Source organism: Lineus longissimus, chromosome 1 (assembly GCF_910592395.1).
Source record: "Lineus longissimus chromosome 1, tnLinLong1.2, whole genome shotgun sequence".
Taxonomy (NCBI): domain Eukaryota; kingdom Metazoa; phylum Nemertea; class Pilidiophora; order Heteronemertea; family Lineidae; genus Lineus; species Lineus longissimus.
Genome location: NC_088308.1, coordinates 12,326,215 through 12,352,861, shown reverse-complemented (window position 1 = coordinate 12,352,861; position 26,647 = coordinate 12,326,215). Strand labels below are relative to the sequence as shown.

General features: G+C 40.6%; 1 protein-coding gene across 2 annotated transcripts in view; it reads right to left on the bottom strand.

Annotated features, from left to right (window-relative positions):
- LOC135488372 (uncharacterized) overlaps positions 1-26,647 on the bottom strand; it is a 149,449-nt gene that overhangs the window by 90,730 nt on the left and 32,072 nt on the right. For both annotated transcript variants that reach the window (XM_064772972.1, XM_064772964.1), the window contains one exon: positions 15,048-15,139. In XM_064772972.1, coding sequence (XP_064629042.1) covers positions 15,048-15,139 — 92 coding nt within the window. The remainder of the gene's footprint in view (positions 1-15,047; positions 15,140-26,647) is intronic.

Here is a 26,647-nt window from a genome sequence, read left to right as displayed (position 1 = left end):
CAAAACTGCTTGGCTCCTTGCCAGTCAAATAACATGTGACTATACACAAAATAGAAAACTTTGATGGAAATTGTAAATCATTTTTTTATCTATCAGGGGAAACAAGCTGATGATGATCAAATAAATCATTCATGAGAAATCGTTTTGTTGCTGAAGCTTGCATGACGAAGTTAATGCTAAACCACTGCGCCACCGTAGTTTTCTATTTAGACCAGCGATGACGTCATTTCTGGTGATTCCCTACGTTGTCCAATGAGCGCTTTTTAAAATGTGCCATTTGGTATTGTACGGAATGTACAGTATGCAATGTATTTTTTCAGCGCTGCCAGTTGCCGAACAGAATGCCGTAGCTCCCTCAATTTCCAATCAATGTTTATGGGAGTGACATTATTGTATTGCTTAGAATGTCTACTTTTTACTCATGAAAGAATCGTAGAACTAAAACTTAATAGGCGAACAGAATCATGCCGATTCACTGCACATACTGTGGGAATTCTCCACTTCAAAATACATCGGCGATGTCATCGCGAACAGAGCATGCACTTCCGATATCATTTTCACAGAAATGTGGCCAAATTTTCAAGAACTAATTTCTAAAAGTAGTCCCTAAAGACCTTATGACTACCACTGAAACGAACTAGTGATAATATCGCCTACCAGACTACTTTTTAAGCAGAAAATTGGGTACTTGAGTGTCATTGAGCTCCAAGATTATTGCACATGGCGTAAACAACATGCTGCCATTTTGTCTCCGCTTCGGTATTTCGTACGCCGCTTATAATGCACCTTCTCAATTAAAACCAACATGATAAGGCCTTACATCGTTGATTGAATAGGAACACCACACAAAACACAATAAAGTGGGGGTACAATCGATTACGAAGCTGAAGTGAACAGTGATTTATTCCTGGAGCTACTGCTTTTGTTGTGTAGCTGCCATGTTTTGAGAACTGTTTTGACGACTTCATTGATGGCTGACGTCATCGGGCGGGAATTTGAATCGGCAGAAATAATTAAAAGGCAGGTAGCGCCCTCTCCTGTTAAAATTTTGAACCTTTTCTCAATAAAATAGATTTTCAAGAATTTCATCTTGATATTAGAGCATATTTCGACTAATTCTGCTGCTCCTAGGCCGATATAGGCCAGTTTCCTTCATGCACTCTCGCTCGCAGGAAGTAGGTCAAATGGCGACAAATTTTGTTTTGAAAGTAGAGTTTGACCAGAAGTATCCAGAAATGCAAAATTGAAGTCTCTAGGTCTTACGGTTACAAAATGTGCACCATGGGTTTAACGGATGGACGGATGGATGGATGGATGGATGGATGGATGGACAGACGGACGCCACTGAACAACTTATTTGACAAGCTCGGCTGACTTAGTCAGCTGAGCTAAAAAAAGCGTTTAGGCCTATAGGTCTTTGAAAGCACATTTCGGATGATTTATTCTTAAAATGTATGTAGGAGGGATATTTTCAGAGAATGAAAAATTATGTGATGACAAAATGAATGGATTTGCTGCGTATTTTTTCTTGACTATCAGTCGATATGTACACATGGGCATGGGGCGCATGGGGCGTATGTCAACCTCCTCCAGGAACCAATGAAAATACGTTATTTTAATGAGGTAAACAATGACACGTGTTAGTCTTGTTGATACATGTTGATATCGATCAGTAGAGCCTACACACAGAGCACCGAGTGCAGTGTGACACACATATGGATGGACATGATACATGATGTGTGTCGGGATGATGGTAGGCCTAGTGCTGTTGCTGGCATCTAGGACCTTGAGGGGCCTAATTAGCACTAGCAGCCGATTTAGGCCTACTAGCCTAGACCTTGTTATCAACATCGAATAGACTAAAATGTAGCATTTAGCACGATGTGATAAATTGATTATTCACCTTTTTTGCCTAAGCCGAACTCCATTGTTAGCTCACCTTATCCCATACCGTGGCGTCCGTCGTCCGTCGTCGTCGTCGTCGTCGTCGTCGTCGTCGTCCGTCGTCCGTTAGCAGGGCACGTTTCGTAACTGTTAGAGCTATTGAGTTGAAACTTGGTACACATGTACCCTTATGTAATGACACCTTGGAGACCAAGTTTCGGTCCGATTCGTTTCATGGTTTGGCCACCAGGGGGCCAAACGTTAAAAGTGAAGATATGCAATATCTCCCTTAATAGTAGTCGGGAAATTTTGAAAAAAATATGGTAGGTACTTCTAGCAAAGGTGCATCATATATCCTCCGGGTTTTTGATTTGACCTCCTTTTCAAGGTCACAGAGGTCAAATGGTGTAAATTGGCCGTTAGGATGTAACGATGGCACGTTTCTAAACTGCAATGACTATTGATACCAAATTTGGTACACATTTACCCCTTAGTCAGGTGATCTCAGGGACCGAAGTTTGGTCCAATATGATTCACCACTTGACCACCAGGGGGCAAAATCCAAAAGCCTTAAAAATGTGATTATTCCTTAACTTCTTGCCCGATTGCCACCAATTTGATATCATGGGTATATCTAACCACCATACAGTATATGTCACACAGGTTTTTAATTTGACCTTCTTGTCAAGGTCACAGAGGTCAAATGGCGTAAATTCGCCGTCAGGCCGTAACTATGGCACGTTTCTTCACTGCAATGACTATTGATCACAAATTAAGTACACATGTACCCCTTGGTCAGAAACTTCGGTACCTGAGATCACCTGACCAAGGGGTACATGTGTACTTAATTTGTGATCAATAGTCATTGCAGTTAAGAAACGTGCCATTGTTACGGCCTGACGGCGAATTTATGCCATTTGACCTCTGTGACCTTGACAAGAAGGTCAAATTAAAAACCTGTGTGACATATACTGTATGGTGGTTAGATGTACCCATGATATCAAATTGGTGGCAATCGGGCAAGAAGTTAAGGAATAATCACATTTTTAAGGTTTTTAGATTTTGCCCCCTGGTGGTCAAGTGGTGAATCATATCGACCAAACTTTGGTCCCTGAGATCACCTGACTAAGGGGTAAATGTGTACCAAATTTGGTATCAATAGTCATTGCAGTTTAGAAACGTGCCATCGTTACATCCTAATGGCCAATTTACACCATTTGACCTCTGTGACCTTGAAAAGGAGGTCAAATCAAAAACCCGGAGGATATATGATGCACCTTTGCTAGAAGTACCTACCATATTTTTTTCAAAATTTCCCGACTACTATTAAGGGAGATATTGCATATTTTCACTTTTAACGTTTGGCCCCCTGGTGGCCAAACCATGAAACGAATCGGACCGAAACTTGGTCTCCAAGGTGTCATTACATAAAGGTACATGTGTACCAAGTTTCAACTCAATAGCTCTAACAGTTACGAAACGTGCCCTGCTAACGGACGACGGACGACGACGGACGCCACGGTATGGGATAAGCTCACCTCTGCTAAGAGGTGAGCTAATAAAAAAAATGAAAACTTCTTATCATGAATTTAATGTCTTATGTACTTTTGCATCAACTAATTGCACCAGGCGTTGAAAAGCGCTAACAGATTCCTCAATCATAACACACCACCAAATGTGAACTCGCCCATTGTGTCAAACAGCATGCAGTCACTCGCGGGTGAAGAATTTCGTGACCACGCCCACCTGATGTATGCCGTCTCAGTCATCGCTGCCTGAAGATAGCAAACTCCAAGACTAGCACGTGTCATTGTTTACCTCATTATAATAACGGATTTTCATTGGTTAGTCCTGGAGGAGGTTGACATACGCTCCCTAGCCCCATGTGATATGTACCACGGCGCGAGATAAAACGAGATTGCAAGAAACGTCCTCGTCCCTAAGATCCGTAAGCCAGGCAAAAAGAAGCTGGGTGCTGTTTGTCTATTGTAATGGCACCCAGGGTGCTTATTGTCCAATCGATCTCGAACCTGGGTACCATTTGTCGGCACCCAGGACGACATCCACCCTTTCAGCGTAAGTCTAATTGAGATTCAACAGTTGCATCCAGAGAAATTTGCTTCTAATTGCTACCGTATCACTGTTTTTAGTACTCGGCCTATAAATGCGCTTTTATAGGCCTATCTTTTCACAGTCCTGCGACATAAGGGCCGATCGCATGTGTTGAATATCAATCCTAAATTCTCATTTCAAGTAGTTAGGCTTGTATCAAGTAGGCCTAGGTCTATGACTAGAATCAAATTAGTACCGATTCGCGCACATCGATCTTGCGGTCGACCCAGACATGACATGTATGTATAGGCAGAATCATTCCTGCCTCCAAGACTTGCCGTTGTGTAACTGCACATGTAGGCTATACTAGCCATTCCCTATATTGGTACTCTTGGCTCTCCCATTTGAATGAGTCCTGCCAATACCACGCTGCAAAAAAAATATAATAAACATCGCCAGCGAGGTGGCCGTATTGCCTTGGTATATGACTATTAAAGTTTCGAACTTACCAATTCTTTATTACCAACCAAATGACCTAGGCCTACTTTATGACGTTAACAGACTGAAGCAGCGTTTGGTAGAGTAACTACATGCGTATAAATGTTATAAATTTTAATCCAACCGACAACAAAAAGATACATTTTTTGAGGGCGTTGTGATACTGGGTGATACCGATACCCCCAGATTATTTTTTGGGTGACTGTATTCTCCCCGGTATTCTCCAATGCATTTAAGATTTAAACGATCGTACATGTATTTAAACCCCATCTCCACCACCAATTATTTCAGGTTTGTGTTCAGCATGATGGATCCCGGTGATGTCAATGACATAGGCCTACCAGGTGCAGAAAAAGGTAGGTTTGATTTTATAATGTAATGCTAATTGCTATACTAAAATGCTCTCTTCGAACTTTGATATACCAACCATCTACCGTACTGTATTTATACTTGGGTTTCATAAATTGTGTTCACACTTCCTTCTGCCACCAATGAAGATGCTTCCGGAAATTCAAGCTGTTTTCATGTTTTCATTATCAAATCAAGAGAAGGCTATGTTTAGAATAATGAAATTAACGTGCACATTTATCTGGTCAGCTTCGTGAGGTCTTATGGCTTCTGTAGGCTTCTGGTAGTGCATGAAGATTTCATTTTCTGAATGCTCATTCTTTTGAAATTGATATTTGAAAAAAAAATGTATTAACTCGAACGGAAGGCTGGATTGCAGCACACAACATTTACACTTTGTTATTTTGGTTCACTATGTGATCCTTATTTTGAATATTTTGACACAAAGTCTACGTCAAATCACCGATACTGGCCTATAAAATAGAATTATAATCAATAAAACACTCTACCCGGGCTTGTCAGCCCGCCCCATGATTGATATGCACGTGCATGGGCCTCTGTCACTTAAAGGGGACTACGCTGCCACCTTCTATATGAAGCTGCTTCAATTTAGGAGTTATATTTAGAATGGGTAATGAAATGAATGTGTACATTTATCTGGTCAGCTTCGTGAGGTCTTAAGGCTTCTGCAGGCTTCTGTAGGCTTCTGGTAGTGCATGGATATTTCATAACTCTGAATGCTAATTTTTAGACAGATTGAAAATACTATTAATACCGGTATTTGTTCTTTATTTTTAATATTTTGACACAAAGTCTGCGTCAAATCATCGATATTGGCATAAAAATAGAATTATAATCAATACCGGTACAACACTATTCTCAGTCTTGTCAACCCGCCCCTTGATTGATAGGCACGCATGGGCCTCTGTCAGTGTTACTTAAGGGAAAAAAGTACACTACATTTCATCAAAAAAAGATACAAGAAAAGTTTGGATTTGGTACATGTGAAACCAATTTAATCATCATTTTACATTTGTACAGGAGCTGCCAAGTCTGGAAACTTCTTAGGCTTGACGGCCTATTGGCTATCACTAAAGTCTTTTTCTGTTCTGTTGAAATTTCAACTCGACTGATGGAGTCTTCATTCCTTTCACGGATGAAAAGACTCTCAGAGGAATCAAAAAAATATATCAGCCTACATATGACGTATGCAGTGAAGATATGCAATGTTTGTGTAAGTGGATTTTGGTTAGGATGTTATTACTTTTACTAGCGGAGATACTCATGGCGTGTAGGCTTAGTGTTTGATTTGTGATGAACATAAGTTTTGCAAGTGTAATAGAGCCGGTTCATATTAGTATTCGTAGCTGTAATGTTATGTGCATGGTATATAATTGATAAGTGTGTGTTATGATTTCAGCGTGTTTTCTATAGAGGCCGTGGGCAGAAAGATAGCAGCCAGGATGAAAGGCCAGCAAAAGCAGATTTGGTGAGTCGCAATGATGAATTTCACCCAACTTTGGAAGGAAGTAAGGTGTTGACGCAGCTTGTGAAGATTGCTCTCAAGCTACCGGGGGCTCGTACATCTAAAGTTGAAGATGTGGTTGTTCGTTATCCATATTCGTTCTGCCAGGTGTGCAGGGCAGCTGGACACGGTTCTGGAAATTGTCAGCAGTTTTGGTACAAGTGAAGACTAGACTTGGGTGTTTTTATGTGTTTGTGGTGATTATGATGGTTGTTATTAAAATTGGAATTGTAGACCTAAAATCTTTTTGTAATGGTGAAGAGTCTTTATATATTGTAAGATTTGAGGGTTTTAATTGTGAATTGATCAATGGTGAATCGTAATAAATCTGAAAATATTGTCGATTTTGTGTTGGTTAGTATGTTTATTATAGCTGGGTTGTATTGTTTTGTTGGAAATGCGTAGGGCAGGTTGTGACATTATTTTGCTTTTGGGAAGGTAGAAAAAGCATCATGTCTTCACTGCATTACTAAAGTATTGAACTAGAACTGTGAAATTTGCTTTCAGCAAATTTGTGTCCATCACCAGGGGGTGACGAGTTGCTCCACAGCCATTCACACGTGGGTATGGCGATTTTACGAATCTGCCCAACATTGCAAAAGGAAGTAGTGTAGTGATCTCCCTGTCTATTCGCTACACCGTTTCGCGAATGATCTATTTCCGGACATATTCGCTCGCTCCTTTCTCAAAATAACACGCTCATTAATCATTCAAACAGTCAGATGGGCATGATAGTTCATCGATAAGCATTTACGGCTCTTAGTTCTTATTTCTAAAATACCTTGGTACCGTAAAGTCAACTTTTAAATGGAAAATGCATAAGCCTCGTTCTGAGAGCGGAGTGTTTTGGACACGCAACCAATGCTCTACCACAGTTCCCTCGGGTTGCACTAAAATGTGGAAACCATGCACACGTCACGTCAATGGAATTTCAGCTCACTTCAGAAGTTTGAGGCTCTCAAAACACTGCTTCAAACACAAATCAGCCAAGGAAGCATCAACCACCCTAAGTTTTTTAATGAGCACTACACATATTTGCCGAGAAAAACGCTCGAAATAGCCCATTTGCGCGGATTTTAGCATCGCTTGAGCGAGCCGATGCGGACTTCCTATGCGCGCTGCCGTAACATAATGTAAACAACGCCGCTACCGGCGCTCCGGGCAGGCAATGGATGGAATTTGCCAAATTCGCACATATTCAAGTTATTTTCGTGGCCTATCTTTTTAAGTTTGAGGTATTTTAGAATAGAAATTGAACCCGAGGCGGAGGACCTTGGTTGAGTTACCAAGACACTCTCGGGTGGAGCTAAAATTTCGTCCAAACCCTCGCCTATCGGCTCGGGTTTGGACTGTGTTTTAGCTCCACCCTCGAGTGTCTTGGTAACTCAACCAAGGTCCTCCGCCTCGAGTTCAATTCCTTAATCCTACTTTTAACCGTCACACTGTTCTCCGTTTTCTTCGCTAAACATACTCGACATCTCGCGGGATCGGCCATGAGGATGACGATAACATAACGGGGGCGGAGCTTAATGCATGCTAATGTATGCGTGATTGACAAAATCCCGGCCTCGCCGGCTGGTGATGTTAAAAATCGGAGCCAAAAAGTGCTTCAAAAGCACCGAAATGATCAGAATCTGGGGCCTATAATCAGCAAAAATCAAATACGTCTGCAAAAGATGATTACGTTATAGAGTTCAGGGCGATGAAAAAAAGCCGTAACATCAATATTCATTGGAATATCGATGACGTCATTGTGGGGATTGCCGTGTATTAGAAATCTACTAAAAATAATCCCTAAAGCACCTCAGAAAACACGCTTCAAAACACCTCTGAAACACCACAGAAAACCTCAGACAAGTTGAAGGATGTTTATGTGGTGTTCATGAAGTGGTCCGTGGGTTCTTTTGAAACAAAATACCTCTACTGCATACGTCATCTTCAATGCCTTGATAGCCCTGTTGATCTGCTTTGCCTTCAACCACGCTTTGTCATCCATGTTCCTCGGAGGAATAGTCGAAACTGTCACACACGAATTTGGTGCTAAAACGCTATTTCAAAACCCTATCAACCTCTTCTTCGAAACAAGCAACTTAATCAAGCAATTTTATGCTTGAAGTAGTCTATCCATATGTCTTCCAATGTTTACAATATTTTGCATAAGTTCAATGATTGCTTCTTCATCATTTGATTTAAAAAGGACTTTACGTCATATAAAACTTATGACCAAACTTTACTAGCTCCATGTTCCTTCCACATCAATGCAGGCCTAACACTACCATGATGACTGCTAGCTGGAAAACTTACATACTTTACTTTCGGCTGTCTATGGTCCCTTCATTAAATACCAATTCATTACGTATGCACTGGCCAAGTTGAAGGCCTTTCAATACGACTGGCTGGTTCTCTGAAAGGTGGGGAATAATGAAGTTGTTTAACCGATTGTCCGAATGGTACAACTGAGAGCAGTGATCCGAGTCACCGACTGTGATCATTTTGAAACTGATCGGTTTGATGAGCGATAGGCCTACAGACTGATTTCGTTGAAATGAAAGAGCGTTATACAGGGTAGTTCAAAAGATCATCCCAGATTTTTTACCACCAAGTAAAAAACTATTTATTCTATTTCTATTTCATCCCCCTGGATGTTTAAGAATTCGAGTCCTGGTTCGTCCTCCTCATCGTCCAGCTCTTGAATTGGTCCTGCGTCTACCGCTGCTGCTCTGAAAGCCGTTTCAAATCCGTTTTCTACCAATTGTACAGGTACAGATTCCCAGGCTTGACTGATGATGTTGACCACGTTACGTAACCCAATGCGTTCACAGCGTCCTGCATCGTCCGTGTTTTCTTGTTTCCAGGCCTTCCACTTCTTTTTCATGTTGCTTTTGAACGACTTCATAACAGTCAGATCGAGGGGTTGGGCCAAGGATGTGCAGCCGGCTGGAATAAAATCGAGTATCCCTCCCAGTTCCGTAATTCGCTGGCCGAATTCCTCTGTGCGGTGCACACGATATCTATCTACTATTAGAAGGAATCGCTCATCGTTCTCTGGGGTGACGTATGGCTCCAATACTTGGTCTGACCAATGACGGGCTGTCTCCCGTCTCATCCAACCGGTAGCAGAGGACGTCACAATGAGATTTGCTGGCAAGTCGTCATCCTCCTGCAGGTGATCGAGCTGTCGTACGAACCCTCTTCTTGGAAAGGTGACGTGTGCCGGTGCCTTCCATCCCGTCGCACTGATGGTTAGACTAACGGTGCAGCCCAGTTTTGTGTTTGATCTCGATGTACGTACATCCACTGACTTCGCTCCCTTGTCATTGACAGTATACATTGGTCGATACTCAAATAGTGCGAACGTCTGGTCCATGTTTAGCAGCAACCTCATGGCAATCTCCAAATGCTGGATAGTTTGCATCACATTGTCGCGAAATACCTGGACCTGATGGGCGGCATCAGCTGGGAGAGTGGTGGTGTTTTTATTCGCCTTTCGGAGGGCTATCTTCTTTCTTGTCATGAATCCCTCTACCCAGCCAGCGGATGCGTTGAATTGGTGGAGTGTCGGTCTGGCCTGGATAACGTCTTGTCTCAGCTCGTGTGGTAACGCATTCCACCAGTCTTCAAAAATGGTCAGGGCTCGTTCTTGAATGTCTTGGACTGCGACTGGTAGCCTCATCTCCCGTTGCTGCTGTAACCATTGATACACGTCGTCCTCTACCTCGGGCCAAAGACCAACTTGTCGCTCTTTAGAGGTTCTGTCGTCGCCGCGACCTTCACCTGCCTTTCGCTCCAGGTCTTGAAGGTCCCACTTCTTCAGGGTCGACACTGGGATCTTGTAGTGATGCGCAAACTCGCTCATCCTGTCGACTGTGCCATTGAGGAGAGCTGCCTCTAGATCCCGCAGATAAGCAATTTTCTCACGAACCGAGTAGCTCCTTCGCCGTTTTGTAGGGGTTCTTGCTGATCCATATTTGACGGACAAACTGAGATGGAAATGGCCATCGACCTCATTTTTATAGGCCTAGGATGGCCACTAAGACTCGACCAGAGAGAAATTGACAACTTCATGACAAAGTGCCGTGTCGTCATTTTATATCGCATGCCACAAAAGTTGTGAATCACACTTCAGTGTGTTAATTTCACCAATCAGCTCAGACCAATATCCGCAGATAATGCACCGAATATTCATATACAGGGACGGCCGAAAAATTCCGTCGTACAAACCACATAAACTTCCAGGGCCGATTTCATCAAAGTATACTTAGACGCGTGTGACTTCACTTTAAATGCACTTCCACCGTGCATTCTGCGTGAACTTCACCGGTTGCCAGTCGCGAGACGGATAGAATTTAAAATCCTCCTACTGACTTTCGAATGTTTGCATGGTCTTGCGCCAGGATACCTTGTGGAGCTCCTCACTAGGTGTGTGTCATCCAGATCTCTGCGTTCATCAGGGGAGTTGTTGCTGAGAGAAAGGGGCCTTTCAGTGTGCTGCACCACGAGTGTGGAACAACTTACCACAAAAACTTCGCGCCATCGATAGTGTCCCTGCCTTCAAGAGCACGAAAATGTTGTGAAATGTACCGTACCGAATTGGAGCTACGGTGTCTCTGATCACTGGCAGTGGATATAGGCACCCTAAATCTAAAATGATTGATTGATTGATATACGAAGTTACACGCGTCTAAGTCTTAAACACCATTTGTGAAATCGGCCAACAGTGTTTTTGTCGAATGATAGCAAGATGCTTTTTTTCTGGTACACCCTGTATAAACCATGCCATTTTACGGCGGTAATTCTTGAATGATCCACAATGAAATTGACAATGTGGGGCTGTGTGAACTCAGGCCTTCATCGTGAGTACCAGTGCAAACAGATTGCAACACAGCCTATTGGTCAATTTTATTGAATAGAATCTTTCTCTGTGTAGTTATTCCTGGAGGCAAGGCATAAATTCTACCACGAATATCCGGAAGGGACCATAGACAGCCGAAAGTAAAGTAAATGCGATCACAAATTTTCTTCGTCGAGAATCCGGGCCCGCTGGCAGCACAGTCATTTGTCCCGACCAAAATGAATACGTCAGTAAAAGCACCCCACCGAATCTTTTTACATTTTTCTAACAAAGAAATAGTGTTTAACCCTTGAAAAGCAAACGTAATGTGGTCACTGAATGGGCATCCAAGAGCACTATTGTCCACATATTTTAGAATCGAAGCAGAAAAAAATCACCGTTCGTTTTGCACAGGTCGCCATTTTCATGATTTTTTACGATAACTCCAGCCGTTTGGAATTCGTTTGAACACAAACGGCAGGAATATTTCTTTTTCACGGAAATTATTTGAAAGAAAACGAAAAGCGTTTGGAACGCGTTTGCTAACCAATGGCGCAATGCCGTTTTTGACAAAACGAAAACGAAACGCTTTTCTAAACGTTCTTCAAACGAATTTCAAACGCTCTTCAAATGAAGTTCGTTTAGGGTGAAACGAAATTGCGTTTGCTTTCAAACGGGAAATAAACGGTAGGGCCAGCGTTTGACAATCGTTTTACAAACGTTTCAAGATCGTTTGGGTGCGTTTTTATTGTTCACATTTCAAACGAATTTCAAACGATCTTAGATACGTTTCAAACGCGTTTGAAACAAAATCAATTTGGAGACAGCCCCTAACCTCAATGGGATGAGGGGTAAAAAAGTAGATTACACTGACTCAAATTTATGTCATGTAGAGATGCCAAATAGATGTTGACATATCAAAATTGAATAGACAAATAATGACAAAACGTGCCACTATTGGAAGAATTTAAAGAATTTTACCGCTGAGACCTTGGAAATGAGGTCAAGGTCAAAATTGTTTAGCCCAATGTTTGGCTCTTCAGATTAATCATTAGCATTCATTTGAAGATCGCACATTGAAAGTTTATCTGAACCCCACTTAGGATTTTATGACATTCGATATACTCAAATCAGAAAAGAAAGACACATTGACCTAAATTTTTTTCAACATGTCGAAATGCCTAATTATTAGTCTCTTCCAGTCAAATTTGAAGGGTCTGAGTAAACAGATTTTCAAGATGGCCGCTTGGAGACCAGAAAGTAGGTTGAATCGCGAAAAACCAAAAATAAGTCTGGGCTTATTTAGTGCGTCTAATCAAGTTCAAAGTTCTATGGATTTAACTCGGAGTGTCTTTTGCAGTCCACACAACGTTTCGCCTTGCGTTCTCAAAGGCATCTTCTGGTGTAATTGCATCCCAGTACTTCAGATTACACCAGAAGACGCCTTTGAGAACGCAAGGCAAAACGTTGTGTGGACTGCAAAAGACACTCCGAGTTAAATCCACAGAACTTTTGAACTTTATATTGCTCAAAGCTACCATCATGCCAAGTTTCAGCCATCTAGCCCCAGCACTAGCAGCGGTTAAAGTTCTCCTTTAAAGGCCATGACTCCAGGTATTTTGCCATTTCCTGCTGTAAGACGATTGCAAAATTGCACCTAACAATCTATACAATACAGAAAACCCCATGCAATTTGCTACATCCATTTGGAAGATATAGCCATTTATGTGTTTGACAACTAGATTACCAAATCAGGCTAGCAACTGGCTTGTTAGAGCCAGGCGGCAGGTTCACCAAAAGTTGTGATGTAGATCAGGCTATTGCCCCACTTGGGAGGACAAATATCAATTATATCAATTAATGCTCTTAAAATTGATATATGAAGTCTGTTTTTTATTGACATTTTCAATGTTCTAGTATGAAAGCATACTTTTGCCCATGATAAATGAGTTTATTGTATTCCAAAAAGTAATTAATCTAATTTTTTAATATTTTTGGAAAAACGGTAATATTTATTTTAGAAGCCGAATCTCACATCTAGAAAGTGTTATTGGAGAACTATGAACCATGCTCTTTCTTAGAGTAATGTAACAATTAACCATGCTCTTTCCTGGAGAACTAGGATAATGAAACATGATCTTTCTGAGAAAACTTTATCAATGAACCATGATCTTTCTCAGAAAACTATTGTATTGAAACCTGCTCTTTCTTGGGATACTATAAGAATGAACCGTTCTCATTGTTTGAGAAGTATGATTAAGCATGCTCATTCTTGATGTTGACTTCTCTTTTCTTTTCCTTTTTTTGGCGGGTCAAGTCGAGAATCAAACTCGGCCGATTTTACATCGCGACACACCTTTGGCCCGCCCTCTATCAGCACACCAAATTTCGAACACAAATATTTTGTCGTTCAGAAGTTACAGAGCGGAAGGGGATTTTCATGATTTTCAGAAAGCGCCCCCTATGGGCTAGAAAAATGGTTGAAACTAAAAACTCACGTGATATACTGTGTACCTTTGTTAGCTTATTCTACCATAAAAATTTGGTAAAGATCGGATGAATATTAAGCGAGTTCTAACACTTTATGTGTTTTTGGTTTTGGCCCCCTGGTGGCCAAGTCGAGAATCAAACTCGACCGATTTTACATCGAGACACACCTTTGGCCTGTCCTCTATCAGCACACCAAATTTCAAGCCAAAATATTTTGTCGTTCAGAAGTTACAGAGCGGAAGGGGATTTTCATGATTTTCAGAAAGCGCCCCCTATGGGCCAGAAAATGGCTGAAACTAAAAACTCGGGTGATATATCGTGTACCTTTGCTAGCTTAGTCTACCATAAAAATTTGGTAAAGATCGGATGAATATTAAGCGAGTTCTAACACTTTATGTGTTTTTGGTTTTGGCCCCCTGGTGGCCAAGTCGAGGATCAAACTCGGCCGATTTTACATCGCAACACACCTTTGGCCCGCCCTCTATCAGCACAGCAAATTTCAATCCAAAATATTGTGTCGTTCAGAAGTTACAGAGCGGAAGGGAACACTAGCGGCGAGCGGCGAGCACCGAGCGGCGAGCGGCGAGCGGCACTGCAGACGGACGGGCGGTATTTCCATATCCCCCTCCGAGGGCTCCGGGGGACAATAATTTATATGATCTGCTTATAAATTATTCTTGTTAGTCAGTCTAGCTAGTCTCCTCTAATGACATCTGCCTAACGGATAGTTGGAAATTGAACATAGGGATTTTAAGTTTTATCTTGCCACTGAGTCAAGTTTATAGCCATAATTTTATATGGAGTATCTAGTTCCATCAGGGAGAGTCATGAGATGAGATAGGTGTGATCTGTCACATAATATAATTCAATATAGATAACATTTATCTAACTGCCTCTTGTATGAACTCTTACTCTCTGAACTGTATGCGGAAGCCATCTTGCTTTGTTTTGAATAGCCTGATCTACGTCATCAACAAATCCCTAGCGGCCACATGTGGAACTAATCTAAAGTTGTGTGTGGTGAGAAATTCAAATAGTTTAAAATTGAAAATTGAAATAACTAAATAATGACTTTATTATTAGAATTTTTTTAATGTCTGGGATCTTGTTTTTTTAACCCTCAACATATTTCATGAGTATCAAGCATGTTTCAAACCTAGATATATGGCCTTTAACGAACAACGGACGATGAAAGACAACGGACACCACCGTAGTATCGTATAAGCTCCACAGGTGAGCTATGCTGGAAATGAACTGTTTGTTTCTCTTAGTTTCACTCTAATTTTGCTACGGCCCCTTAGCAACTTCTTCTTAGCTACCCTCTGTTAAAACCAAGCATCTATTTCAATATTTGCCCGGTTGGTCATGGTGCAAACACTCAATACCCTGGGCAACAGTAACGCATGAACTTGTGCATACCTTGAAATGCTTGCATCCCAGTACTTCAGATTCCACCTGGTATTTGACATGTGCTTTATCAAGACCATTATTTGACTCAAACCAACAGGACCCTGAAAACAATACAGAAGCATACAGAATATTGCAAATGAATGCATTCTAGGGCAAAGATATGTATCTATCCTAAAAGGAAGTGTTGCACAGTCAAAGAATCCATATTGTCAAGCAATGGAAAATATATATGTGAAGGGTGAAATTGGAATAAATCTTCAACTTCAAGCACTGTCAATGAAACTTTTATAGTTTGACCTCTGTGAACTTGATAAACTAGGTCACAATTGACCAAACTTGGGTCAACTTGAACAGATGCCCGATAGGTGTCTCCATATAAAATTTGAAGAATCTCCGACAAATACTAGTGAAACGTATCAACTTCAGTGGAATTTTAGAATTTGACCTATCAGACCTTGAAAACTATGTCAAGGTCAAAATTTTATACGCTCTATCTCAATCTTAATCATATCGAACAATGATGCACTTTTGAGGATCACACTGTGAAGGTTTCTTGATATAACTGACATTGAGTTTTACAACCTGACCTATTTACAGTACACCCGAAAAAAAGTCACATTGACCTGAGTTTTTGTTAATATGTACAGATGTCCAAAAGGGGTCTACATATCAAATTTGAAGCATCTAGGACAATTAATGACGAAACGTGCTACCTTCACTGAAATTTTAGAGTTTGACCTCTGTGACCTTCAAAAGTAGGTCAAATCCAAAACCTGTACATTATGTCATGTAGTCTCATCAGAAGTATTGACACTAAAAATGTCATTGTTCTAGCTATCAGCGTTCATGAGATATTGACAAAATAAAGTTTTCAAAGATAGCTGCCCAAAGCCAATAAAGTAGGTCAAATGGCAATGAATTTTTTGTGTCAAATCACGTTGTCATAAGACATCCTCGCACCAAGTTTCGACTTTCTAGACTCGATACTGAGCAAACGTGCCCCTATTGTTGACGGACGACGGACAAACGGATGGACGGACGTACCGACAGACCCTCGGACGACAGATGCCGGACAAGACGTGACAACATAAGCTCACCCATGTGAGCTAAAAAGAAGGTTTACACAAATGTTTTTTTTCTCAGACATTTGGTATTTTTTGGGATCTTATGAAATTACATTATATTGGTAAATGGCCCTTCATGACACATAAGGTAAAAAGGGGTAATTGTAGCCCCAGTCTAATTGTAGCCCCTGACTATCATTTTGATTCATATTCCGGCAACCATGGAATTATTCAGCCAACCCAAGCATGGATATGAAAGAGGTGACTCTAGAGTATCACAACATGCAACATGTTATGTGAGAGCTTTGGCTATACAAATCAGACACATGCACAAAATAAAATGGCCAGGGCCATTGTGCTCACCTGTCGATATGAAAGGGAGAGTATGAGGAAGAACTTGTCATTGTTAGGGGTTAATCATGCAATAGTTGTGGGATGGTGTGGTTTGTCTTGAAAAAGTGGAGTTAGTCATATTGTTTTCCATGTGCACATGTTACTGACGTTGGAATAAGTGAATCGTTATTTGTGGGAGAAGCTGAGAGATGTTTTCTGGCCAATTAAGACGGGTTTACATGTGTCTTAGCTATTCAGTGACTACTGAAAAAAAACAGGGCATTTACATTTTGTTAAACCTGCTGTCATTGGCCGAAATTTCAAATGAATGGGATGTACCTGTGGAATTGCATGTGATTACGCTATCTTGAAAGGAGTATTTATCCTCGGCTTGCGATTAGAGAGAAATGTTGAAAAATATGATACAAGAACAATTGAAGCAAGGAATGCACAGTATAGAATATGATGTACTGAGTAACTAGGTAGCAGTTTGTATTAATTTTTGAGACAATAACATAGTTACAAGACAGCCCTATAGTCGGATTCATAAGTAAATGTCACTGCCCTTTTGGGCCGCTGCGCAAAAACTACTAGGCCGATTTCTTCAGTTTGGTTTTTCTTGAATCTAATTTCGGGACCCAAGAGGATTTTCATATTTCAGTAACCATAGTTACGAAATAATTTTTTTTGTATGTATTGGTGTACATCGACGTAGTGTATTGATTTTGACATTTTCTCCTCTGTACTGTTTATTTCTGGATGCATTTTGCTGAAATGTTCAGGTTAATTTTTTTTCGTGTGTATCTTTAAAGCTGCCAAGTTTCATTTAGAACTATCCATCAAAAAAAATCGGGCCCTCCAAAATGGCCAGCCCAAAGGGCTCAAAAGTTGACAATTTTTTTCTTTATAATTTGCAAATCTCTAACCTGGAAATTGCGTTGGGTCCCGAAATTAGATTCAAGAAAAACCAAACTTTGAAGAAATCGGCCAAATAGTTTTTGCACAGCGACCCAAAAGGGCAGTGTCAGTGACATTTAGGGCCTACTTTAATATTATGAATCCGACTACAGGCCTAACTATAAAATCACTGATGCAGTGATGACAGCTGTGCTACACTTTTATCATTATCATCATCTACTTTAGTCAACCAGCTCAGATGACCTTTCTTGGGGCAGTGATTGGTAACGGTGAACTCCTTCCGACCCAACAGGCAAATGTTTACATTCGTGTCTCCGTGTATCATGGATTCATGTGTATACTAACCGGCGGGCAGAAAATGCATGCTGCATACCGTCTGCAGACTGGGGGTTTTCTCATAAGTCAATAGAATCTAAGGTTTGGAATTAGGGGACCATATCAGTAGTTGCTTTGCGCCAACTTTTTTTCAAAGTCTGTTTTCTTATATTTGAATTACCTGTGAATCATCTTGCAGGAAGATTTTTTTGGGTGTGCATGACAGATGACGTACTTAATACAGAACATGTATATTGTATCGGCCTGTTGTGCCTCGTGCGCCTGGTTGATTGGCCGGCAAGGTTGGGTTCGTTTCAAAGGCAGCATTTCATGATAAAAAGTGCTGAATGACATGGGTAAATATAATTAAAGATAACAGAATGAAGAAACCCAGGGAACAGAAAACTGTTGTATATCAAACACCCACCTTGACAGTTCTCCTCTGTCTCTTGATGTTAAGTGAAAATACCGGCCTCTTTGACATTCTAAACAGGTGTTGTTAGGCCAAATAAAAAATGTTTTCAGGCAAATGTTTATTACTACAGTCCTGGTCACAAGATACATCCTAGCTGATTAGCATCATGTAGGCCCTACGTGCTAAATCCGTGCGAGTCACACATACATGTAGCGTGCCAGTGGATGCACTTGGTTCACAGTTAAAGGAATTTAGGCCTACACCCCAACTCGTGGTGTATCGCAAAGCCTGTTTGCACAACGGCCTAGATAATCTTTGTTCTACCGTTTGGCATATACCTGAAATGGCCACTTATTTTTTAGTGTGAAAATCACATGGCAACTGTTGAGATGGTCCCCTAATTCCAGATCTTAATTTTAATACAGAAGTTGGCTGAAAGCAACTGCTGATATGGTCCCCTAATTCCAGACCTTAGATTCTATTGACTCATTAGAAAACCCCCAGTCTGCAGACGGTATGCAGCATGCATTTTCTGCCCGCCGGTATACTAACACCGTTGTTGTGTTGACACACTGACTGACTCTGACTGTGTACATTTCTACAGCGACGAAAAACGATCACAAAAATGGTTCTTTTTAAGCACTCGTGACATGTTTACAAAAATTAAAGCAAGTGTTTTTAGTAGAGGTTTACCTAATGAGTAGTGTCTGGGTGATTATAAACCATTAACTTGTGTTTAAAAGCCCACATTGTAACGAAAGGTTCCGGCTTGACGCTAATCTCCAATGACGGCAGCTGCCATTTTGCCATACTCTCGAAACTTTGGGATCGTCAAATGCAATGGAAATCACATAATTTCTGACACACACTGCTACAATTCATCATTTTATTGTTCTTTCACAGTATTATTACGCCACCCCGATTCGCAAGGCAGCTTGTACCAACTGGCTCTGCATTGACTATCCCCATTCCAAACCGAAGAACAGTGTGACAAGTTTCTCATTTTACCTTCCAATCACAGTCAAAAGAATGTAATCAACACATACGACCTCATCCGAAGAGCGGATGATTAAGTTTTAGCATTGATTCAAGGTGATTTAATTCCTTCTTTGTCTCGCTTCAAATTCATAAAATGGCTGTCTTCCATACTTGTAGTATGCAGATCTAGTGGCGCAGTACAACACTGCGCATCTGGGATACCCCGACGGATTGCCTCGAACCGCGAAATTCAAAACTGCTGGCAATGTGCCAACTGACATTTTTGCACAATACCGCCACCTAGTGATATGAAACGAAATTAATCTATTTAATATCGAAACCTCTATATCAGGCGACCTCTAAAACTTCATTTCAAACTTCACTCTGCTGGAATAAAGAAAATGGGCTTTTTTAACCTTGACCGACTTATACCTGAATAGTAGGTCACACTGACCTAAATCTGTGTCAACATGTAGAGATGCCCAATAGGTGTCTACATATCAAATTTAGAGAGTCTATGACCAATAGCAAAAAAACGTGCCATGGTCAAAGAAATTTTAGAGTTCGACCTCTGTGACCTTGAAATGAAGGTCAAATCAAAAACCTGTGTGATATGTGATGTACCTTTATTAGATACACCCACCATAAAATTTTCATCGCTCTAGCTTTAACCATAAGCTTCAAAATGACAAAAATAGGTTTTCAAAGAGCGCCCCCTATTTGGCAGACCAGCAGTCAAATTGCGCTGATTTTTATTCTGAAGGAAGGTTTTGCCTAGGGGTACCCACACACCAAGTATGAACTTTCTGGGTCAAGCGGTTAAGAAACGTGCCACGATTTTGTCAAAAGTTAACGACGGACGACGACGACGACGACGACGGACGCCAGACGTCGCGGTATCGTATTAGCTCACCTGACAGGTGAGCTAAAAAGTTAGGATCAAACTCTTTGCAGGCATGAATTTTCGACACTTATGTACCAACAATGATATATTTGAGGTTTCATACTAGTTTATCTAACACCGTTTCGAAATAAAATATTTTCAAAGTTACTGGTGTCTCTAGTTAAAGCCACACCATTGACTAGATAGCAGCACTTCTCATGGTACATGTACATAACATTACCATTTAGTGATGCCAGCTATAATTGGGGTTGATACATAATCATCCCTGAAACTTAAGTCTTTAACGGTGCACGACAAGACCGTCAGCCAATTCAGAATATCAGAAGCTGTTGTCTGACACAAGGTGTAATGTACAACAGAGGTGATGAATAGAACTTTGTGCTTTTACACCTGTTAAATATTTCTGATTTGCGACGATATTGTATAAATTGTTGGTAAGTGATTTTACTTAATGTGTTCAATAAATAGCGTTCGATACCAGCAAATTCCCATCGTCAACGTGAAAAAAAGTGTTCTTATGCAAAAATGGAATGGTCCAGGGACCATGTGCTCACCACGGGTAATGTAATGCATGTCATTTGCAGTGGATATGGTGAGAACAGTTTCTGGCTAGTTTCACCAGTTTTGATTCCATTGAATAATATTATTCTTCTTGGCTCAATGGCAGAAAACAAAACTAGAATTGTCGGTTGAGTCTGCAGGCAGACTCTGGAGTCTCCGTCAACTGTGGGGTGCTTTGTTGAGGAAGTGGAGGAGGCAGTATGTTTTGGTTAAAAGTTTATTGGGAAAATAGATGTATACATATATACATAGTTGGAGATTAAAAGTCGGGTTACTGGTTTGTAGACCTTGGTATGAGAATTGTCTTCGCTGGCAAGGTTTGCATTGGGTTTATGTTGCTGCTGTGTTAACGCTGTGTTGGGATCGGCGGGCAGAAAATGCATGCTGCATACCGTCTGCAGACTGAGGGTTTTCTAATGAGTCAATAGAATCTAAGGTCTGGAATTAGGGGACCATATCAGCAGTTGCTTTCAGCCAACTTCTGTATTAAAATTAAGATCTGGAATTAGGGGACCATCTCAACAGTTGCCATGTGATTTTCACACTAAAAAATAAGAGGCCATTTCAGGTATATGCCAAACGGTAGAACAAAGATTATCTAGGCCGTTGTGCAAACAGGCTTCGCGATACACCACGAGTTGGGGTGTAGGCCTAAATTCATTTAACTGTGAACCAAGTGCATCCACTGGCACGCTACATGTACGTGTGACTCGCACGGATTTAGCACGTAGGGCCTACATGATGCTAATCAGCTAGGATGTATCTTGTGACCAGGACTGTAGTAATAAACATTTGCCTGAAAAAATTTTTATTTGGCCTAACAACACCTGTTTAGAATGTCAAAGAGGCCGGTATTTTCACTTAACATCAAGAGACAGAGGAGAACTGTCAAGGTGGGTGTTTGATATACAATGGTTTTCTGTTCCCTGGGTTTCTTCATTCTGTTATCTTTAATTATATTTACCCATATCATTCAGCACTTTTTATCATGAAATCCTGCCTTTGAAACGAACCCAACCTTGCCGGCCAATCAACCAGGCGCACGAGGCACCAGGCCGATACAATATACATGTTCTGTATCAAGTACGTCATCTGTTATGCACACCCAAAAAAATCTTCCTGCAAGATGATTCACAGGTAATTCAAATATAAGAAAACAAACTTTGAAAAAAAGTTGGCGCAAAGCAACTACTGATATGGTCCCCTAATTCCAAACCTTAGATTCTATTGACTCATGAGAAAACCCCCAGTCTGCAGACTGTATGCAGCATGCATTTTCTGCCCGCCGGTGTTGGGATAGCAGCGATGGTGATGTTGTGGTTCACATGTGCCTTAAACACTATTCTGCACATGCGACTTGCGCATGACCGGAACTTGATCGTCTTATCAACGCCGTCGCCTCGCTCCAAGGCCCTGCCTGTATTGACCACTATTGTTGCCGCGAAAATTTGTTTGTAGCAAGAATAACTTATAACAACAATGAATCATAAAAGATTTCAATTTATGTCAAAGCAAGTGTGTTCCTGTAATCGTTGCTCTTAAGTACGAATTGATCAATTGCGGCCATTTTCAGTCCATTTCCACGGGCCACTTCCTGTCCAACATGGAAGCTATCGAAATTGGCAGGGAATATGGTCGCATAATACGTCTCATTTGGAGAATGTGCAATGGCGGAAATCGAAATTGGCAGGGAATATGGTCGCATAATACGTCTCGTCTCGTTTGGAGATTGTGTAATGGCGGATCAAATTTTCACGACCCATCGCCAAACGGCTGTCTCGTCCCCTAAAATATGTCGTTATTGCTAGCTAAATAATTCTGAAAATTCGCACTGCACACCTTTGATGTTTCGATAAACAACTCATTATACTATTTGATTTACTTAATGTCCAGTTTTCCCTAAACTTCGCGAACACGAATCCACCTGGGTTCTCCAATCACTAATGATATACATAGTGCATTGCATACACCGTAGTCACATGGAACGGGGTTATAAATTGGGGGAATTTGCCTAGCTAAACCAAGAGTCTCCTTTCAACCCTACATACGTAGGTTGACGGAGACTAATAACCGGTACCATCTAAGTATAGCATTTTGTTTATAAAGTTGACTAAACTTCAGGGTTATTGAAGAGTGCACATGTCACATGGAAATTGGTTGAAATCTGTTCAACAGTTTAGGAGTAATAGGACTTCGTTGGATTTTCAAGATCGCGGCCATATTTGTCATGGGATTTGACTGAAAATTTTGGATATTGATAAGAGTACATCGATACATAATAACATGAAGTTTGGTTGCAATCCGATCATTAGTTTCGGAGTAATAGGACTTTGTTTAATTTCCAAAATGGCCGCCTGGTGCCCATTTTGGTCAATGGATTTGACTGAAAATCAGGGACGTTGTAGACAGTACATAGATATACAATCACATAAATTTTGGTTTCAATCGGACTTTGATTAATTTTCAAGATTGCCGCCTGGCGGCCATATTTGAACTCCGAGCGGGACAAAGTTTTTGGGTAGAATAGAGGGTTCCTAAATATATGTCCTCACAAGTTTAGAACCTTCTAGCTCAAATAGAAACAAAACGTGCCACCAATCGGTGATTTAGTGAACTTTGACCTCTGTGACCTTGAAAAGTAAGTCAAATCAAAAATCCCGGTGATATGTCATTTAACCTTATTAGATACACACACCATAAAAATGTTGTCACTCTACGTACCACCATTAGCTTCAAAAAGGCAAAAAACCAATTTCCAAGATGGCCGCCTGGAGGCCAGAAAGAAGGTCATATCGCGAAAAAGAAAAATAGTTCTGGGAATATTGTCCAAAGCTACCATCACACCAAGTTTTAGCCATCTAGCCCTAGCGGTTAAGAAACGTGCCCCAGGATACAACAACAACGACGGACGATGGACACCGCGGTATTATAAGTCGTACTTCCACCTATCAAATCCCCGTGTCTTTTGCGCTTACACCTATGAATTGCCGTGTCTAAATAGATCGGTGTGTCAAATTCTCATGTCTATTAGCCCCATCGAGTTCGATGGGGCTAACCGGGGGCTAATTTAGACCCGTGTTCAACACGGGTTTTTTGATAGGTGGAATCTGAATAGACAGGGCAATTGCAAGTTCTAAGATCCGGCGACAGATTGCGCGGTGTAGTTGCCTCGGTATTGCGCATGCGAAATTCCCCTCCAACGGGAAAGAAACACAGGAGAGCTCCCTACCTACAGCGCACCTGTCGCCGGGGCCATTCTCCAACACCACTGATAGGTGTAAGTGCGCCCCGGGTTTTTTGACACACGGCGAAGATACGGGTCTTGAAAAAACACGGGGTTTTATGATAGGTGGAGCTACGACTATAAAGACTCCCCTACGGTGAGCCAAAAACAAGCAATTCGAAATTTTAGGCATGGGCTACAACTACCCCAAAGCCACAGGTTAATTGTAGCCCCTGACCACAAGTCTTGCATTTTCTCTCAGAAGCATTGTTTTAGATAAAATGCTCTTAATTACAGGCAATATTATTGGAAGAGGTGCCACTACAAGATCCAGGCCGGTTTTTGTGAATCTGCAGGGAAATCTCTTGCGTAACCTAAGTTATAGATGAAAAAGGGGTTACAATTACCCCATTTTACCTGATAAGTTTGGTGATGATTGAAACATCATAGGGGTATTCTTTTTTGACCAAAATTGATGTACACAGAATAGAATGTACACTAATTGTATAAAATAGAGGACTTGAGCTTTTTTACTTAGCGGCACCAAATGAGATTTTTTTTCCAAAAGAAAATGAATGAAAGTTTATTGCTAACTTTAACTTCATCTGGACCTTGACTAATCAAATAGTTGCTTGTAACTGAGTAAAAGCCGCCAACAATGGCATATAATGTACTCAACTGCTAGACATGACCGATTATTAGGATCTGGAAGAGCCGTTAATGGTTAAGGCCAGGCTTATTTTATTGTTTGGCTTGCGGATCTGCCGACGGCAAATATCACCATTTGAAATAAAAATAAAGTTTTATCTTTTGTCCAATCGCGGATCCGCCGACGTAAATTGTTGTAAAAAGGAAGAAAAAAATTTATGTTTATTTTTGTCCCCGCTTCCGACACTTACAAAGCGATTCAAAAGTGCATTTTAAGTTGTTGTCGAAGTAGCATGCATGTCCACCTATCAGCATTGATCAGATTGTTAAGTTGTTATTTGGCTGATTTGGTGAAAATTGGGTTGTGTCTCTGAAGTACCTTCCCTTAGGCTAACAAGGGTAGGATGCTCTTCCTTAGCAAAGAATGGATCTCCATCAGTCACAACCTTAGTTGTCTCGCAACAACAGGAAGACTTCCTTCAGGCATCATAGGCCTTGCGATTTCTATCTTTGCAAGCTGCATTTGTTAGTTGTTAGTTGAAGACTTGGTTGTTCAATGGATATTATCGGTGAAAAATCAGCTGTAGCGCTTTAACAGCTATAAGTTCTGATGAGCACTATAAAAATGGCAGACATTATTATTATATATATTAGATATCGGAACCTATATATTGAGTCAGTATTTTAGAATACTTCTTTTAAAAGAAAATTAAGTACTTGTAATTTGTTAAAATCATAAACTTCTCTAATTAATAACAACATTTACTACATGTGATCACAACAATAACAATATTAAAATAACAATATCAAAATAACAATTATATACATTCTCCTGGGATAACAATATTAACAATATGAAAATAAATATTATATACAGTCTCATGAGATAATAATTTTAAGATAACAATTCTATACAGTCTCTACAGTCCAAAAAAGCCTCTAGCCAATAATATACTCCTCTCACTTTCTCTGTTCAGTTCAATCTCAACTCTCAACTCAACTCTCTCTCTTCAACTTCGCAACTTCCAACCTTAACTTTTCTATCTTGAGTTCCAAAACACATCTCCTGAGTTCATTGTTGCGTATTTCTGACTCAATCATGTCGTGCTGCCTTGCACAATGTCCGCAAGTTTTCTCCTCTACTGCCTTCACCAGGGAGGCGGCCTTGCTCGTTTTGACTGCTGACTTCTCCCTCTTGCTACCCCTCCCCATTCTTTCTATTCGTCTTGCCATCGATCTCAGCGATTCAAGTTCTGCACCATCTTCTTCCAGGGGCATTTCCTCAAACTTCCCCAGGTCCTCAACATGTCCACTAGAGGCTTCAATGCAGAGGCGTTGGACTTCTTCTTCTTCTGGTGTTATTTTGACCACAGTCGACAAGGCTTTAAAAGAGAATAAAATAATAGTAAATTCAATTACCAAAATCAAAGGTACGTTTTTAACATTGTGTATACTGGTATTGATGTTAAACAAGGATTTATGTTTTATATAATATTTAAAAATGACTTGGAATATTTTCACAGCAAATATAGATTTTAGAAAATTTACTACTTTTTCTCATAAAGATGAAGTTGATTTCATCTTGTCATGACATATTGCAACTATATCATGAACTGAAATGATTGTCATATTTTGAGCCACTATCATGGTATTATACTGCATCTGCACCCTATACTGCTGAGTTGAAAGAGCAATAGCTGGAATCATAGGTATTTGGGCTATACACTACAATGAGTATTTTCAGTCGTTTTTAATTTAAAAATTAGCTATCAGAAAAATGAAAATACGAAACAATAAATTGCATTCTTTCAGATTTCATTTTTTTTGGTACTTATTTAATTCTAAATCTCAAAAACTTTGACAACAAACTATGTTAATGTAACTCAATCACCTGTGACCATTGGCTTTGCAGCTGTGTGCATCATCAGTGTGCATGGCCATGTACATTTCGTGAAATCAGCCGGACATGCATTGAAAGTAATCTCAAGTCAAAGCATGTTTTGGAGGCATAATTGGACATGGCATGACTATCAGGTGAGCTGTTGTAAAAGATTATATTTCGGTGAACACTTTAGGGTGTATTATATGAACAGTCAGTCTTCCTTTCAATGGAGACGGACACAAAAAACCCATGCACTGTGATCAGATTGTCAGAAGCAGCATGGCCGCCATTATTGATTTTTTAGGGTTGGCACTGGCACAGTGCCAACTCATGAACTGCAAGCAGACGTGTTTTTTTCAAGTTTATGA